Raw genomic sequence first — 18,668 nt, forward strand, 5'->3', positions numbered from 1 at the left:
GTTTGTCCATGTGGAGCAAAAAATAATTTCTTCATGAGCAGTGAGACCTTTGTAAACAAGCAACAGTTGTCACAACTAATCTGTTAGAAAATCAGAGGGTGAAGACTGGCCTTTCATAAATTTATCAGTGATAAAGTAAAGAAAACTAAGCCACGTCAAGCATGATAATAGACACTCCCTTCATAAAATGAAAATATGCAAAAATATTCAAACAAAAGTTAACATCAAGCATCAATTCGTCTCGAGGTAAGAAAATTGTTGAAACAGTATATTAAAAATCAATGGATTCCTGGAGCACGAGGAAGGAAAGATTCTCAGAGAAAATGTTTCAAAAATTATGTGCAAAATTGGTTGATACTGTACCTCTAAATTTAGTCATCACTAGTGAGTCAGAGAAATCACTAGAACTACTTTGTACACAAACAATAGTGAAAACATAATATTAAGACTAATTGTTAAGACTTCACACGGTAAAGCAGCCGCATGATGTCAACTTAAGAGTTAAAGCAAAACTACTTTTCCCCGAGGCAGCCAGGTCTCTCCTCCCCCTGACAGCAGCCAGGTCTCTCCTCCCCCTAGCCCCCTGACAGCCTCCCAGAACAAAGATCCTCATAGGTCTGGCAGCACACCTCTCCCTTTATAAACAGGCTTCAGTGCTGGAGAGGAGAAAGACACTCGATAACCTGCTAAGAACATAAGAGACAGGGCAAAGAAACCTGTCATAGAAACACATAATTGTCTGACAGATATATCAGGGGATATGAATAAATCTCAAAACAGTGAACTGGTAAGTAGTTTAATTGTTCTTTACATATTTCATTCTGAGTTACAATGGTCAAAATCAATTAAAAAGGCTAATTCGGCGGAGTGCTGAGCCACTGTTATTAAAAAACATTTCAGAGCATTTGTTGACCATTACAATGCTTTATGAAACATGACTGTTTTATTTCTTTCTCACTTTGATCAAGATGCAGATTTCAGGATGGGGGACGCCTTAATGGCAGAGTTTGGGACAGCAGCTCCTTTTCTGAAGAAGTCAGACAAGGAACGTCTGGAGGCCCAGACTCGTCCTTTTGACATGAAGAAGAACTGCTTTGTGCCTGACCCAGAGGTTGAGTACGTCAAGGCACTAATAAGCAGTAGAGATGGGAACAAAGTCACTGTTGAAACTGAGTTTGGGAAGGTATGTACAACAACACAACAATTAGTGATTAAACCCACTGCAGATGAGAGCAGCCCTCCCATCCTTCAAAAGTACATGGGAATCATTATCACAAAAATGGCAATGGATGAGCTGTTCACCTTTGCAAAAAAAAATAGGCCTAAAAAGAAAACTGAATTTGCCCCTTTTCCACCAATATGCCGTCTGAATCAGTTGTCAATACAGCTGATCACAACAGTATTTGAAGGGAGGAGGTGCACAATCAACTCCAACTTTATCCATTTGTACAGTAGAACGCTGGCACAATAGTTTAAAACTGTTTCTTTATAGATGAAATGCTGGCTAGCTAACTAACAGCAAAACAACAGAGATTGCAAAAGTACACACATCCTTCACTTAAGTAGAAGTACAGATACTCATGTTTAAAAAGACGGGCAAAAGTTGAAGTGCTGACTACACTTTTCCACTCAAGGTAAAGTAAAGAAGTGTGGGACCTGACATATACTGAAGTAAAAAGTTGCCATTACTACCAGCTGTTGGACTTCATATCATTAACGCAGGTAATTGGACCTCAGACTATATTCATATGAACTCATATTAATACATTAATACAAAAATACACGATAGACATGCACATTCGCCAGGAATCCTTCTGACACCAACAATATCAAACATCTCCCTCATTATGGCCATGGGTGATCAGGAATGTCTCTACTCTCAGTCAGGTCGACATCACTAACTCTGTCTCATCCATAACGTACTTTTAAAAAAAGAAATCATTCCTTTCGAAAAAGAACTACCAAAACTTTCTTTCCACACACAACACGACACAAAAACGTTTGAAAGTACTTTTAAACTTTTCTAAACTTTTGTTTAACATTTGTTTTTGTTTTTTTAACTTTTTTTTCAACCTTTTGCAACTTTTTTTTAAACAATTGTTATTTGCTGCATCACGGGCACAGGTATCATGGGCACTGCACAGGTATCGATAAATGTAAAAACTTAAAAAAATTGAGATTTTTTATATTAATTAAAATGTGTCTGGATAGGCACAGCTGTTCTGTTGTTCTGTCTGGCCCAGCTAACTAGTAGACAGCACAATTGATTAATTCATCTATCCATGCAAGAGTATTATTAATGTCTCAGATTAAGGTTAAAATTAGGGCAAGTCATTTCACCCTACTTGCTTCAGGGAGAATGTCCCTGTACTTACTGTAAGTCACCCTGGATAAGAGCATCTGCTAAATGACTAAATGTAATGTAAATGTAACCTCAAATTGCGCCATCAAAACACATGCACTTGTCCTTAACTGCACCAGAAGAAAGGTTCTGAGCCCACAGATGGCCTGGTAAGTCACCATGTGACACGTCAGCAGCACATATTCTGTTTGTCCTTGAGTGTAAAGATAACCCTCTAAGATTCCTACTGCTGAGTCATGTGAGCAATGTAAAAGGTGTGAAAAGGGTACATCATCATTTCTATTCTAGTACATCACTGATATACAAAGCAGTCACTTGACTGTTCATATTGTCTCAATATACTGTATTTATTGAAAATAGTTTTATTTGTTTATTATTGGTAGGCTTAACAGTGGAAACATCCAGCAAGCCAATCTGCAATGTTTTACATTTATTGAAACACATTCAAAAACCTTAATGATTACAAGTCAGTATTTTTGTAAATGTTTCACTCCTTTGCATTGTGTAGGATATGTGTTCATTATGCTGGTTGGGTGGGTTCAGGTCAGTAGATACAGTTCTGGAAAACATTGAGAGACCGCTAAGAGAAGGAGCTTTTCCAGAGCTGTATGTTCAAGTATTGTCCATCCATTCATGACTGTACTTCCATTCTCACTGGCATTAAAAGTACCAGACAGCTGAGAATGATCCCCTCAACAGAGAGGCTAGCATTCAGTTCAGGAGGCTAATTACGGAGCCTCACAGTCAGAGGTGAAGCCTGAGGTGTAGATTTATGAGACTTAAGAAGGCTTATGTTTGTCATGCAAAGGTCTTGGCAGAGGTAACACTTTCTCCTGCAAATATTCTACTCAAACATATTATTAAGTAATTGATCATTTAGTCAGTTATTTTGATCTTAACACCAGCAAAAATAAGACCTTGTTGATTTCTGTATTTACCATGGATCCAATAATCATTAGTATCACAGGTTACTTGAGTGGGTTGACATGTGCAGCAAAAAGATATTTCTTAATGTGCCGTGAGACGTTCTCTCTTCTGATGAATTAGTTATGGCAGCTGCTGATGACCTATGGACAAGAGAAGGAATCATATAACAACTGTACATGTTATATTTGTCCTCAAGGATAAAGCAAAGGAAATGATGCCAGGTTAACCGAATGGAGTAAGGCAATGGAAGGATATTGAGTTGGCCGACCTTGGCTTTATTGAAGAAGGACAGCTACAGTTATTCATCTCAATGTGCAGAGTAAAGCACAGCAATTGTGCAGTAACTGCAAAACAAAACTATAAAGCAAAGATTAGAAGCAACAGGCTCTTTGGCATGAAACATGTTGGCATTATCACCATGAAGCTGCCTTATGATGTCAAACTCTCTATTAGGAGTTACTGCAAAGGATGATGCTCCCATAGCCCTCAGGTCACCCCTCCCCTAGCACCCCTGACAGCCTCTTGGAACAATGAGCCTCATAGGTCTATGGGAGCACACCTCTACCCCAAATGAAAAAACATTCAAAACATTTAATCTTGCCCTTGATTCCTGTCCATGTAGGGCGGATCAGTACCCTTTATAAACAGACACAGAGGGTTAGAGAGAAGAAGGACACTAGGCAACCTGAGGAAGACAGAGCAGAGAACATACCAACGTTTGCCTTTGACTGAATAAAAGAGGGTTTATTTCTGCAAACTATGAGCTCATCAATAGTTTGATTGTTCTACAGATCTATTTCACTTTCAGGAGATTCTCTCAAAGTAACCAACATCAGGTAGGAACAGCTTCCATGAAAGTTATAAATACAACGTGTTTAGATACAGTCTGGACGCAAGACAATGATTTAGAGCTGGAATGTATCATTTATTATAACAGGTTCATTTGATGGTATGAATTGGCCAACATAATAAATGTTTAAATGGTTGAAAATACAAATGAAAATTCAAAGACGCCACTTGTAAAAAGTGCTGTACATTTCTAAAACTGATACAACACAAACAAGACACCTGCAGCATTTTACTATGAAGTGCGGTCTGAACAATGTACTGTGTTGATAATTGGCTGAGAAAGAATGTGTCACTTTTGTTTTTATATAAAATTGTATCATAAAAGCTAAATGCCACAAAGTTCAAAGTTAAAATTGATTTTGGTTCTTCAAAATAAACATAAATTGGCAGCTTAGAGTCTAATGCAGACTTCTGCAAGACTTGCAATTTTTACAGTCTTTACCGTAGCCTGAATTTCCTAACTTGGGAATCACATCAATCTGGCAATGCCAGGCTATTAATTTCCTTTACTGTGAAATAATTGCCAATATCATTCTGTAACCTTTTGTAGGACGATTGAAACAGTTTAAAAAATAGATTGTATTACTTTCTCATGCCACAGATCTCAGGATGGGGGACGCCTTGATGGCAGAGTTTGGGGCAGCAGCACCTTTTCTGAGGAAGTCAGACAAGGAACGTCTGGAGGCCCAGACTCGTTATTTTGACATGAAGAAGAACTGCTTTGTGCCTGACCCAGAGGTTGAGTACGTCAAGGCACTAATAAGCAGTAGAGATGGGGACAAAGTCACTGTTGAAACTGAGTATGGAAAGGTAAATATGGGTTGAAATATTTAACAGATAGTATAAATCAATACCTCTGACCTTTTACAAAATATATTTACCTAAAAATAACTCATTGACTTTTTCCAGACAACAACTCATAAGGAGGATGACGTCCATCCCCAGAACCCGCCAAAGTTTGATAAAATTGAGGACATGGCGATGTTCACTTTCCTGCACGAGCCTGCTGTGCTGTTTAACCTCAAAGAGCGTTATGCAGCCTGGATGATCTATGTGAGTAACAACCACAATGTACAAATAGGTTCCTACTGAGTAGAATACGATCATTAAAGAAGTAAAAATACTCTCCTCCCCCACAGACCTACTCAGGACTGTTCTGTGTGACTGTCAACCCCTACAAGTGGCTGCCAGTGTACGATCAGTCAGTTGTCAATGCTTACAGAGGCAAGAAGAGGAGTGAAGCTCCTCCTCACATCTTCTCCATCTCTGACAATGCCTACCAGTACATGCTGTCAGGTAAAACCCAACTAGCTTTTTTCAAATGTGACTTTTCACAATTTGAAGCGAAATGAATGTGGATTTCTTTCCTTTTAACAGACAGGGAAAATCAATCTGTACTGATCACGTAAGTACATTAAATATTTATCTGGACTTTTCAGACATTTCATTTACTTAGGTTCACAGATGGGAGTTCCTAAATCCATGCACTAGTACAACACATTTAACCTTCAAGCATTGGCTTGAATATGCAATGACATATTTTAGATTGCTGCATATTATCACTGACCGAACACAATGTCAAACATTTTACATTTTCATCTCCAGTGGAGAATCTGGTGCAGGAAAGACTGTGAACACCAAGAGAGTCATCCAGTACTTGGCCAGCATTGCAGCTGTTGGTGGAAAGAAAGATGCCGCACAGGAGAAAAAGGTAGGCCTATTTGATGTTAAAGTGGTCTTATTTCTTAGTACTGAACTATACTGTATAATGACCTATAGGTTTTAAACATTTTAATCAATGTTGGGTTGTTGGATTCTAGGGTAGCCTGGAGGATCAAATCATCCAGTGTAACCCTGCCCTGGAGGCTTTTGGTAATGCCAAGACCATCAGAAATGACAACTCTTCCAGATTTGTAAGATTTCTTCAGTCTAACATGCATAATATTCAACATGATTGTTTCACCCAGTTGACAGTGAGTGTACAATTTCTTCACTTACAGGGAAAATTCATCAGAATTCATTTTGGAGTGAGTGGGAAGCTTTCATCCGCAGACATTGAAACTTGTGAGTAGTTTACCACTAATGTCTCCAAAATAATACAGTATTCAATATGATACAACTAGTCTGATGAAACCATCAATACCTTTGACTTCCTGCTCATGAATCCTGTTTGATCCAAGTAAATTCACATGTTTTTTCTCTTCTTGACAGATCTCCTGGAGAAGTCACGTGTCACTTTCCAGCTCAAGGCTGAGAGAGACTACCACATCTTCTACCAGATCTTGTCTCAACAGAAGCCTGAACTGCTGGGTCAGTATTCAAGAAATGATTCATTACAATTCGGTCTAACACAGATTGACCATCAAAATAGCGCTATAATTGTATTTACAGAGATGCTGCTCATCACCAGCAACCCCTATGATTACGCCTTCATCTCCCAAGGAGAGATTACTGTAACATCCATTGTTGATTCTGATGAGCTGGTGGCTACTGATGTAAGTGAAGTATATCTATATCAAACAACTCTTGCTGTACTACTATATGTAAACATTTTACAAAGATTAAAATGTTCAACTTTATAATAGGAAGCTTTTGATGTGCTGGGGTTCACCCAAGAGGAGAAGAACGGCATTTACAAGATGACTGGTGCCATCATGCACATGGGCAACATGAAGTTCAAGAACAAGCAGAGGGAGGAGCAGGCAGAGCCAGATGGCACTGAGGGTAACTCTTTATGATCAAAATGTCATGTGTTCCCTTTGTGTTTGGAAAGGTCTTGAAGCACAGTGAAATCTTTCTCTGTGCTCAAATGGGAAATGGGCACCATTTTGTTGGGTTTAACAAAACAAATCCCTAATCTACAAACTCCTATCTTTGAGTCAACACATAACTTTATTCAATCAGCTTCAACCTGTTTCACTCTGCCTCTGCATTTTCAGATACCGACAAAGTCGCATACCTGATGGCCTTGAACTCTGCTGACCTTATCAAGGGTCTCTGCCACCCAAGGGTCAAAGTAGGAAACGAGTGGGTCACCAAGGGTCAAAGTGTCCAGCAGGTGAGATTCAAATATCCTATTGTTTACATCTGTATGAGCTTCATTAAACTCACATAGTCTGCTTACTGATTCAATTTGGAGTTTCTAAACAGATTATTTATAAGGGATTTTTTTAAATAGTTATATTACTGTTACAATACACAATTTGATATGGTCTCTGTCTGCAGGTGTACTACTCCATTGGTGCACTGTCCAAGTCAGTGTATGAAAAGATGTTCCTGTGGATGGTGATTAGAATCAACCAATCCCTGGACACCAAGAACGCTCGCCAGCATTACATTGGTGTGCTGGACATTGCAGGCTTTGAGATCTTTGATGTGAGTCATTTTTGTTTTAGAACTGTGGAATATAACGAAATAATTTTGGTTGCCTTTTTATTTATAGAGACAGCTAGAGGGAGACAGGAAAGCAGAGGGGAAAAAAGGGAAACTGCCCAGGCCAAAATCAAAACCTGAGCCACAGGGGCGCAAAAAAGATATTTCTTAGATAACTACACCCTGTTGCTTTATACTCATGCAGGGCTAAATTCATCAGTCCTGAACCTCACGCAACCAAATATTTGCCAAAAGTAACTTTTTGAGGTACTCTGACAATTTACAGGGTGAGATTTTGTAGAAATAATGATAATGGGTTGTGTTTTATGTATCAAATGGAGCGTTTGAGGAAGCCCCCAAAAGCATTTTATATATATTTATATATATATATATATATATATATATATATTTTAGGGGTGGTATTTGAACCATTGTATGGTAGAATAATATTCAATTTACTTCTTTTCCAGTTCAACACCTTTGAACAGCTGTGCATTAACTTCACTAATGAGAAGCTGCAGCAGTTCTTCAACCACCACATGTTTGTGCTGGAGCAAGAAGAGTACAAGAAAGAAGGAATTGTTTGGGTGTTCATTGACTTTGGCATGGACTTGGCAGCTTGTATTGAGCTTATTGAGAAGGTTAGTATCAAGTTTAATCAAGTTCTATTATGTATAAGAGATGCTTATCTAAACCACTTTTGGATAAAAAGAGCTGACAGGGTTGCATTTTGTCTTTTGTCCCGCCAACCAGCCCATGGGTATCATGTCCATCCTTGAAGAGGAGTGCATGTTCCCCAAAGCCAGTGATGCTACATTCAAAGCCAAGCTGTATGACAACCACCTGGGCAAAAACCCCAACTTCCAGAAGCCCAGGATAGTAAAAGGTCGACCAGAGGCCCATTTCTCCCTGGTTCACTATGCAGGCACAGTTGACTACAACATTGGTAACTGGCTGGTGAAGAACAAGGACCCTCTGAATGAGACTGTGGTCGGACTCTTCCAGAAATCAAGCCTTAAGATGTTGGCTGTGATTTTTGCTGGCTATGCTGGTGCTGACGCTGCTGGTAAGTATAAAAAGAACAATATCTCATCTTGTATCTTTAGAGAACTATTAAGAAAATAAAACTATATTTGATCTTCTAATTCATGACAGCTGATGCTGGAGGAGGAAAGAAGAAGAAAGGCTCCTCTTTCCAGACAGTGTCTGCTTTGCACAGGGTGAGTTTGTGCGCAGATGTTCAAGATGTTAGAGTGATGAAATTGTATTAAAACTATAGATTAGAACACTTGAATTCAAGTGATCTAATACAAAAAACACTAATAGCACGATTGTTCAAAATGTTTCTATTCACAGGAGAACCTGAACAAACTCATGACCAACTTGAGGTCTACTCACCCCCACTTTGTGCGTTGCCTCATCCCCAATGAGACCAAGACTCCTGGGGCCATGGAGAACCCTCTGGTCATGCACCAGCTGCGCTGTAACGGTGTGCTGGAAGGCATCAGAATCTGCAGGAAGGGATTCCCCAACAGGATTCAGTATGGTGACTTCAAACAAAGGTGGAAAAAATATTTAATAACTTTATTATGAGTATCATATTTGATCATTGTATTTGATCATTGTATTTGATCATATTTGTATACTTTTATAATTAAATTCAGATACCGCATCCTGAACCCAAATGTTATCCCTGAGGGAGCATTTATGGACAACAAGAAGGCAGCAGAAAAACTGCTGGGTAGTCTGGACATTGACCATGAGGAGTATAGATTAGGACACACCAAGGTAAATATACTGAAAATGAGAGGCTGGCATAAAAGCCCTGTTTCAATGAGCAGCATGAAAACGTATAATTTGAGTATCTTTATCAGGTGTTCTTCAAGGCTGGTCTGCTGGGTGTTCTAGAGGAGATGAGAGACGACCGTCTCTCTCTCATCATCACAGGGCTCCAGTCCAGAGCACGTGGTGTAATTGCCAGAAATGAGTATCAGAAAATTGTAGAGCGCAGGTAGTGTTCTCTATAGTTACTGCACAAATGTGTTTGAGGTGAGTGAAATTAAGCTAAAAGATCATTCTGTTTGGGATCAGGGATGCCCTGCTTGTGATCCAGTGGAACATCCGGGCCTTCATGGGGGTCAAGAATTGGCCCTGGATGAAGATGTTCTTCAAGATCAAGCCTCTGCTTGTCTCAGCTGAGACTGAGAAAGAGATGGCCAACATGAAGGAAGAATTCCTGAAGCTTAAAGAAGCTTATGCTAAATCTGAAGCCCGTAGGAAGGAGCTGGAAGAGAAAATGGTCTCCCTTCTCCAAGAGAAGAATGACCTCCACCTCCAAGTCCAAACTGTGAGTGACAGCTACAACAACCGAACAGTATAATATGGTACTAACATAAATCACATTTGTCACAGTTGTAATTCTTCGGTCCCCTCAAAGGAACAAGACAGTCTGGGAGATGCTGAGGAGAGGTGTGAGGGATTGATCAAGAGCAAGATACAGCTTGAGGCCAAATCTAAGGAGCTGACTGAAAGACTGGAGGATGAGGAGGAGATGAATGCAGAGCTTACTGCTAAGAAGAGGAAGCTGGAGGACGAGTGTTCAGAACTCAAGAAAGACATTGATGATCTGGAACTCACTCTGGCCAAAGTGGAGAAGGAGAAGCATGCCACGGAGAACAAGGTAAAAACCAACATGACTTGATAATGAGTTCAAAGTAAAAGTGAGAACTAAATATTCCTTCACTCTATGACTTCAGGTTAAAAACCTGACTGAGGAGATGGCAGCTCTGGATGAAATCATCGCCAAGCTGACCAAGGAGAAGAAAGCTCTCCAGGAGGCTCACCAGCAGACACTGGACGACCTTCAGAGTGAGGAGGACAAAGTCAACACTCTGACCAAGGCCAAAACCAAGCTGGAACAGCAGGTTGATGATGTGAGTATCAAACTGAGTATCAAGTCATCAAGTGTTACTTCAAGTTATAAGTAGAACAAAGGTGTTTGATTTAAGTCATGATATTCCACTTGTATGATCAACCAGCTTGAAGGTTCTCTTGAGCAAGAGAAGAAGGTAAGAATGGACCTTGAGCGAGCCAAGAGGAAGCTGGAGGGAGACCTGAAGTTGACCCAGGAGAGCCTAATGGACCTGGAGAACGACAAACAGCAGATGGAGGAGAAACTGAAGAAGTGAGTTATAACCCAAAGGACTGTATCACGACAATGCTTACTTTTAGAGAAAGGGTTATAATGTGTATAATTTCCACAGGAAAGACTTTGAGATAAGTCAACTCAGCAGCAAGATTGAGGATGAGCAGGCCATGGGTGCCCAGCTTCAGAAGAAACTGAAGGAGCTGCAGGTTAGTCAATAGCACTGTATGGTTAAAGCTGCCTTGTAGGATACCAGCTGTTTGAACTCTGATCTCATCAGAAATCCTAACATTGTAGGCCCGTATTGAGGAGCTTGAGGAAGAGCTGGAGGCTGAGAGAGCTGCCCGTGCCAAGGTTGAGAAGCAGAGGGCAGACTTGGCCCGAGAGTTGGAGGAGATCAGTGAGAGGCTGGAGGAGGCTGGTGGAGCCACTGCTGCCCAGATTGAGATGAACAAGAAGAGGGAGGCAGAGTTCCAGAAGGTGCGCAGAGACCTTGAAGAGGCTACTCTGCAGCATGAGGCTACAGCTGCCACTCTGAGGAAGAAGAATGCAGACAGTGTGGCCGACCTGGGGGAGCAGATTGACAACCTTCAGAGAGTGAAGCAGAAGCTGGAGAAGGAGAAGAGTGAGCTCAGGCTGGAGCTGGACGATGTGGTCTCCAACATGGAGCAGATCGTCAAGTCCAAAGTGAGTGGTCCTAATATGAGAAGTTAGGAATTAGTAACAGGTGTATGTAAGTAGCCTACTGCATATACTGATGGCCAATTAAATACCTCTTTAAATAGACAAACTTGGAAAAAATGTGCAGAACCCTTGAAGACCAGATGACTGAATACAGGACTAAATCTGAGGAGGGACAGCGATCCATCAATGATTTCACCATGCAGAAAGCAAAGCTTCAAACTGAAAATGGTAAGAAATCTCTCAAATAGAATAAAACTCACTGGAAATCCCATGGCTACTTACCTTTCTTTCAGAAGATAAAACATTTTAAATCTTAAAGGTCTTGTGCAAAAGCAGGCAACGCAGAATGTTGAAATATAGGCCAATCTTTTGTTTTAACAGGTGAACTTGCCAGGCAACTGGAGGAGAAGGACTCCCTGGTTTCCCAACTTACCAGAGGAAAACAGTCTAATGTTCAGCAGATTGAGGATCTCAAAAGACAACTGGAGGAGGAAATCAAGGTATGGACAGTAACTGCATTATCATCATGCAGAAATAATCATGGTCCAGCATCAATATTATGTCTACCTTTTTCCAGGCAAAGAATGCTCTAGCCCATGCAGTGCAGTCTGCTCGCCATGACTCAGAGCTGCTGAGGGAGCAGTATGAGGAGGAGCAGGAGGCCAAGGCTGAGCTGCAGCGCGGCATGTCCAAGGCTAACTCTGAGGTGGCTCAGTGGAGAACCAAGTATGAAACTGATGCCATCCAGAAGACCGAGGAGCTGGAAGAAGCCAAGTAAGGAAATCTTCACAACCAAACAGTGCTTTACTTCAGAAAGGACAATGTACCACAATACAGTCATGATGATTGTGCTTGGATTATACAAAGTTTATTTTCTGTCAAACAGGAAGAAGCTGGCTCAGCGTCTGCAAGATGCAGAAGAGGCTGTGGAAGCTGTCAATGCTAAATGTTCCTCCCTGGATAAGACTAAACACAGACTCCAGAATGAGATTGAAGATCTCATGGTGGATGTGGAGAGATCCAATGCTGCTGCTGCTGTTCTGGACAAGAAGCAAAGAAACTTTGACAAGGTACAGTGACCGATCTTCAAGAGAATCTGGGTAGAAATACAGAGCACCATTCGTTAATGCTGCTTGTGTCACCTCCAGGTCCTGGCAGAGTGGAAGCAGAAGTATGAGGAGTCCCAGACTGAGCTGGAAAGCGCCCAGAAGGAGGCCAGATCCCTCAGCACTGAGCTCTTCAAACTGAAGAACTCCTATGAAGAGTCTCTGGATCATCTGGAGACCATGAAGAGGGAGAACAAGAACCTCCAAGGTCTGAATATGAACAAACTTGGCATAAGTCTATACATTGTTAATCAACAGTGGATATTGTCATAAACTGAATGGGTTCCTGTCAACAGAGGAAATTTCTGACCTGACTGAGCAACTTGGTGAGGGTGGAAAGACTGTCCATGAGTTGGAGAAGATTCGTAAACAGCTGGAGCAGGAGAAGGCTGAGATCCAGACTGCTCTGGAGGAAGCTGAGGTGAGACTATTATTCAACTGCAATGGCATTTAGGAAAACATAGTGCATCAACAGTATACATATTAAAAATCAATGGGTTTTGATACAGGGCTCCCTGGAGCACGAGGAAGGCAAGATTCTCAGAGCTCAGCTGGAGTTCAACCAGGTCAAAGCTGACATTGAGCGCAAACTGGTGGAGAAGGATGAGGAGATGGAAATGGCCAAGAGAAACCAGCAGAGAGTGGTGGATACTCTGCAAAGTTCCCTGGAGTCTGAGACTCGCAGCAGGAACGAGGCTCTCAGGCTGAAGAAGAAGATGGAGGGAGACCTCAATGAGATGGAGATCCAGCTCAGCCAGGCCAACAGGCAGGCAGCAGAGGCCCAGAAGCAACTCAAGGGCCTCCATGCACATATGAAGGTAAACATGTTGGACCTAAAATATCCGTCTTTCTAAACACCACAATGCTTACTGACACAGTGGCTACAGCCAGAACAAGAATGAACCAGTTCAATTACAAGTTTAAATGATAACAACCAATATCTTTTTGACAGGACTCCCAACTGCAGCTGGATGATGCTCTTCGTGGCAATGATGATCTGAAGGAGAACATTGCCATTGTGGAGAGACGTAACAATCTGCTGCAGGCTGAACTGGACGAGCTGAGGTCCATGGTGGAGCAGACTGAGAGAGGCCGCAAACTGGCTGAGCAAGAACTGCTGGATGTCAGTGAGAGGGTTCAGCTGCTACACTCTCAGGTAACATGTTGATGGAGTACACCAGTTAAACAGATTATTGCATTATTTCCAAATAAAAAAAACGTAACACATTTTCTCTTCTAGAACACCAGCCTGCTGAACCAGAAGAAGAAGCTAGAGGGCGACACTTCCCAGCTTCAGAATGAAGTGGAGGAGGCTGTGCAGGAGTGCAGGAATGCTGAGGAGAAAGCCAAGAAGGCCATCACTGATGCTGCCATGATGGCAGAGGAGCTGAAGAAGGAGCAGGACACCAGTTCTCACCTGGAGCGCATGAAGAAGAACATGGAGCAGACCATCAAGGACCTTCAACATCGTCTGGATGAAGCTGAGCAAATCGCCATGAAGGGTGGCAAGAAGCAGGTCCAGAAGCTGGAGGCCAGGGTGAGTGTCTGAGGCTGGTTAGTACCTTATGGTACCTTATTCCCTCCTTCCAACAAAGGATTTAAGATTATGAAACGTGATCCTGAGGGAAAACAGGTTCACAGCTGTCAACAACTTGGTATCCTTTTCCTCCAGGTGAGGGAGCTGGAGACAGAGGTGGAGTTGGAGCAGAGGAAGAGCAGTGATTCAGTGAAAGGAGTCCGCAAATATGAGAGACGCATCAAGGAGCTCACCTACCAGGTATATAGTAGTTCTTGCTGTCATCTGTAAAATGTCCTTTCATCAGAGCAGAGATTGAAAAACAAGATTGATCATGATTCTGTTTCCCTTTCGTCATGGTCCAGACTGAGGAGGACCGTAAGAACTTGAGCCGTCTGCAAGACCTGGTGGACAAACTGCAGCTGAAGGTCAAGTCCTTCAAGAGAACTGCAGAGGAGGCTGTGAGTAGAAATATTGATCTCAGAAACCTTTCTGTTTTCAGTTTGCTTGAGGGACTAAAATGATTCTCATTGTCTTTCTCAGGAGGAACAGTCCAACTCTAATCTGGGCAAGTTCCGTAAAATTCAGCATGAGCTGGATGAAGCAGAGGAGAGGGCTGACATTGCTGAGTCCCAGGTCAACAAGATGAGAAGCAAGAGTCGTGATGTAGGATCAAAGGTAAGTTTTTCTCTCGGACTGATTGCTACTTAAAATATAATTACACTTTTATTATAGTTTCCTTATAAATATATTAGGCAGTTACTCTCCAATTACCCCTATGAATGAATAAAATACAGTTTTTGTTTACTTTAACTAACCAAATATTTTACATTGTTTTAATCTCATACATCTTCTCCATCAGAAAGGACATGATGAAGAGTGAAGCTCTCGGATGGACGTCTTTACATCTTGAAACTGTTGTAGTAATTTAGCCTTCCCTTTGTTCTTCATGTACCTAAAACTGTACAGAATAAAGAGTATCAATGGCAACTTCTCCTTCATGTGCTGCTTTTCCCTGTACACTTGTATTCTGCAGATATATAGTAGATCTACAACCTATGCACTGAATGTCATGGATTCTCTTAAAAGTCCCATGGCATGCTGTTTTTGGATGCTTTTATATAGGCCTTAGTGGTCCGCTAATACAGTATCTGAAGTCTCTTTCCCGAAATTCAGCCTTGGTGCAGAATTACAGCCACTACGAGCAGTCCCACAATGAGCTTTCCTTAGGACGTGCCATTTCTGTAGCTTTAAATGCTAGCCATGATGTCTAAAGGAAAAAACAGTATCACGCTTGCACGGTTGTAGTTCATTTTCTCATTGGCGGGCCAAATTCTCTGGGCGGGCAAAGTAGAGAAAGGGAAGGTACCACCTTTCCCCTTATGACGACATAAAGGGAAAGGTTCCAGATTGGACCGTTTGAGCTGTCATTTTCTCAAAGGTGGAGAAAAAAAACCCAGGGCTTGGTTTATACTTTATATTAACCCTAACCCTAAATGTCTAGACACTGGGAGACCAATGGCAGGCTAGGGGAACTCATATTAATGTTAAATAACCTCAAAGTGACATTTTCATGCCATGGGACCTTTCAAAAACGTATGTTGCAAAACAAAAAACTATACTGACTAATAAGGACTGCAAATTGAGACATTCCTCTTTTTTTATAATCAAAGTTTTTATTGTTTTTCCATTGTGAATACACCACAATTAGCAACATGTAACAGCACCAAACACACACTATACAGACATCGAATTAGGCCTGATAATATTAATTATGGGTCACTAGTCAGTTCAAATTGAATAAAAGGCAGGAATTTAGACCAGACTTGGTAGAATTTACCCCTACCATCATTCAGTCTAGCAATAAGATCTTCAAAAGAGACTGTCTGTCATTAACTTCAGCCAGTCAGCCAAACTAGGTCTTACCTGGCTTTTACAGTGTCTAAGAATGAGTCGTACTGCAGTGATAAACCCAGCTAGTGTCAGAGCGGACTCCGCTTTAGACATCTTTGGTGGCAAAAGGGACCTATCCCCAAGTAGACAAAGCTTGGAGTACTCTGGCAATGGTGTGGCTAACTATTCAGAACTCATTTTGATGATTTGTTTCCAAAAAGGAAAGACCAGTGGGCAATCCCACACAAGATGAAGGGAGGAGCCTGTGGTGTTCATACACTTCCAATACAGATTGTTATTCATTAATCCCATTTCATGAAGTTTGACTAGTGTATAATTATACCTGTGAATAACCTTATAAGGTGTGAATTTGCTAATTGCATCCCTCATCGGCCACCCTGCATTGGAAACCACCTTTTCCCGTGCCTCTTCCTCAATGTTTGAATTCAAGTCCCTCCAGGGGCGGATCTAGAGATTTTCATTCGGGGTGGCAATGGGGTGGCAGAAGGAAGTTGTTGGGTGGCCTCCTGGAGGCGAATCAAAACCCAGAGTAGGAGGGTACAGTACTCCCTATGGTAAATGATTAGGCTAGAACATTGTAGTTTACATTAAACAGTAACATTAATATTATTTATGTTCTGTAATGTACAAATAATATCTTTCCATGTGAAGATTGGGGTGGCAGTATTTTTTATTGGGGTGGCAGCTGCCACCCCTTGCCACCCCTTAGATCTGCCACTGAGTCCCTCCCCGATTTTATCCTCAAGTGATTACAATGACCATACAAACTACCTGCCATGATTTTATAAAATGCTTGAGTCATTATCACGTGAGATGTTAAGACTAGTTACACAGCTCCTGAGCTGTAAATATTTCCAGAAGTCTGCTTTATCTGTCAAATTGAACTTTTGTTTGAGTTCTTCAAACGTCTGGAACAGGCGATTGACATACACTTATACGTCACTAATCCTGCCAAAGCCTTTATTCCGCCAGGTGGCCCACACAAAAGGTTTCCTTCCTCCTTTGATTGAGGGTTTTTCCCATATGAATGAATACATTTGCTTTATTGGGATATATGCAGCTGCTTATGCACTTTTGCCCAAGTCTCCCTAGAATACTGCAGAATTGGGTTTGGATACCTCTTCATCTTAACAGCTTGTGACAAAACCTCAATAGTCCCAAATGGAGAACCCAGTTCCCTCTCTATATCCGACCAACTCTGAGCTGAACTCTCACCACCCCCGTGCTTAGCAATTTTGAATACCTCGAAAGCTGTTCTGTATAGCTCCACATTAAGCAAAGTCAACCCCTCCCATGTTTCTGGTTGTATATAACTTTTTAAGCTTTAACGGGACTTATTGCCGTTCTACAGGAATTCTCTAATTTATTGTACTGCTTAAAAAAAAGATTCTGGGTTGGTCAATGGCACCATCATGGATACGTAATTCACCTGTGGAGCAACTGTCATTGTAAGTGTTGACCTTTCCTTTCCCCACAAACTAAGCTAGATCAGTTTCTACTTATCCAGGTTATCCTTCATAAGCTGAAGCAATGGAAGAAAATGAGCCTGTACCATGTCATTGGTAGTTGGTAGTCATTGTGAGTAAGACGAATCCTAAGATACTGCATACCAGAATCTATCCACTTAAATTGAAGCGCATTATTTATTGACAGTAGACAGGTTCTAGACACTGGCATTACTTCAGACTTATGCCAATTAATCTTGCAGCCTGATATTTTAGAGAAGGTGTCCATAATCTCCAAGAGCCTGGGATCTGAGGAGACAGGATCTACAGACAGCCAGAGGACGTCGTCTGCATAAAGGAACAGTTTCTGCTCCCTTCCCCCTGCTCTTCCCCCCCGTATGCTCATGTCTGATCTGATTACCATTGCAAGTGGCTCTAGAAATAAAATAAACCATAGTGGAGTGAGGGGGCCTATTTGATTTGCGCCTCTTGAGATATTGAAAAATATGAAACTACCCCATTAGTCAACACTGATGCCTTTGGTTCTGAATATATCAACTGAATCCATTTGATGAATCCCTCTCCACACCCAAAGGTCTCCAAAACATGAATCAAAAACTGCCACTTCACCCTGTCGAAGGCCTGCATCTAAAGAGAAGGCAGAAACAGGTTCATCACTCTGTTGCCACATAAGGTGGAATAGATGTCTAAAATTGTCAGAGGAAGACCTCCCCTTTTAGCCTGACATTGTCATACTCATAATTCTAGTCAGAATATGAGTCTGAAAACTCTCTGTTGGGCTGTGACTACGGGGCGTGTTTCAACCGAACTCGTAAAACAAATGCCTCTTCGCTCAATTGGATAGACCTACAACCAATCAGAGCAACGTAATATGTTGTTTGTTGAAAATGAATTCAACCCAAGGGCTCTTTCGTGACGTTGTTGATTGTTACCGTTGATCATCTGTCCATCATCGTATTAAAGCCCGCCCTGGCAATTTCATTGGTCCGTCCCGATTCTGGTTTTCTGTAGTTGTCCCCAATACAAGACCCTCCAGACCCAACTTCCCGAACAAATTTTTTTTGTGGGCGGGGAGAAGTTGGGCTGGATCTGGCATAACCAATCGCTAGCGTTCGCCTTAGCCAACTCCTTCACCACTAACGGAACTAGCTAGAAAATCAAACGAACCCCGTGGGGATCAAAGATTGTTCTTGCTCTGGCTTTCACTTCTGGATATTCGGCATCTTTGCCACAATGGAATGAATGGCTTCGCTCGCATCTTTCTCCCCCGCCATTACGGAACTACAACTCAAACTAGCACACAACATCAATGTCACTGTTCTCAGCA

The 18,668-nt window shown here is 41.6% G+C and overlaps 1 protein-coding gene and 1 long non-coding RNA gene across 2 annotated transcripts in view; one reads left to right on the top strand and one right to left on the bottom strand.

Moving 5' to 3' along the window:
- The window catches only part of LOC146274645 (uncharacterized), a 32,515-nt gene that overhangs the window by 11,250 nt on the left and 2,597 nt on the right, over positions 1 to 18,668 (bottom strand). Inside the window, exon 2 of the long non-coding RNA XR_014766246.1 lies at positions 8,909 to 9,021. This is a non-coding gene — a long non-coding RNA (uncharacterized LOC146274645). The remainder of the gene's footprint in view (positions 1 to 8,908; positions 9,022 to 18,668) is intronic.
- LOC146274646 (myosin-7-like) lies at positions 3,854 to 14,955 on the top strand. The gene is made up of 38 exons (XM_084702499.1): positions 3,854 to 4,125; positions 4,740 to 4,948; positions 5,048 to 5,191; positions 5,278 to 5,434; positions 5,516 to 5,543; positions 5,744 to 5,849; positions 5,959 to 6,051; positions 6,139 to 6,202; positions 6,350 to 6,448; positions 6,530 to 6,633; positions 6,724 to 6,862; positions 7,078 to 7,196; positions 7,364 to 7,513; positions 7,981 to 8,151; positions 8,264 to 8,576; positions 8,666 to 8,730; positions 8,867 to 9,072; positions 9,175 to 9,298; positions 9,385 to 9,521; positions 9,602 to 9,857; positions 9,948 to 10,190; positions 10,267 to 10,443; positions 10,549 to 10,694; positions 10,774 to 10,864; positions 10,953 to 11,342; positions 11,441 to 11,567; positions 11,721 to 11,839; positions 11,917 to 12,113; positions 12,226 to 12,409; positions 12,488 to 12,653; positions 12,742 to 12,866; positions 12,955 to 13,263; positions 13,398 to 13,601; positions 13,686 to 13,982; positions 14,118 to 14,222; positions 14,327 to 14,422; positions 14,505 to 14,639; positions 14,824 to 14,955. Exons 2-38 carry the CDS (start codon positions 4,748 to 4,750, stop codon positions 14,842 to 14,844), a joined length of 5,808 nt encoding a protein of 1,935 aa, XP_084558625.1. The 5' UTR covers positions 3,854 to 4,125; positions 4,740 to 4,747; the 3' UTR covers positions 14,845 to 14,955.

Source organism: Hypomesus nipponensis, chromosome 8 (genome assembly GCF_054491055.1).
Source record: "Hypomesus nipponensis isolate SF chromosome 8, ASM5449105v1, whole genome shotgun sequence".
NCBI lineage: Eukaryota > Metazoa > Chordata > Actinopteri > Osmeriformes > Osmeridae > Hypomesus > Hypomesus nipponensis.

Bases quoted from the DNA above. Each gene is read 5' to 3' on its own strand.
- LOC146274646 (XM_084702499.1), top strand. From the start codon at position 4,748: ATGGGGGACGCCTTGATGGCAGAGTTTGGGGCAGCAGCACCTTTTCTG. The intron at 6,634-6,723 runs GTAAGTGAAGTA...ACTTTATAATAG, and splicing joins ATGAGCTGGTGGCTACTGAT to GAAGCTTTTGATGTGCTGGG. The intron at 14,223-14,326 runs GTATATAGTAGT...GTCATGGTCCAG, and splicing joins TCAAGGAGCTCACCTACCAG to ACTGAGGAGGACCGTAAGAA.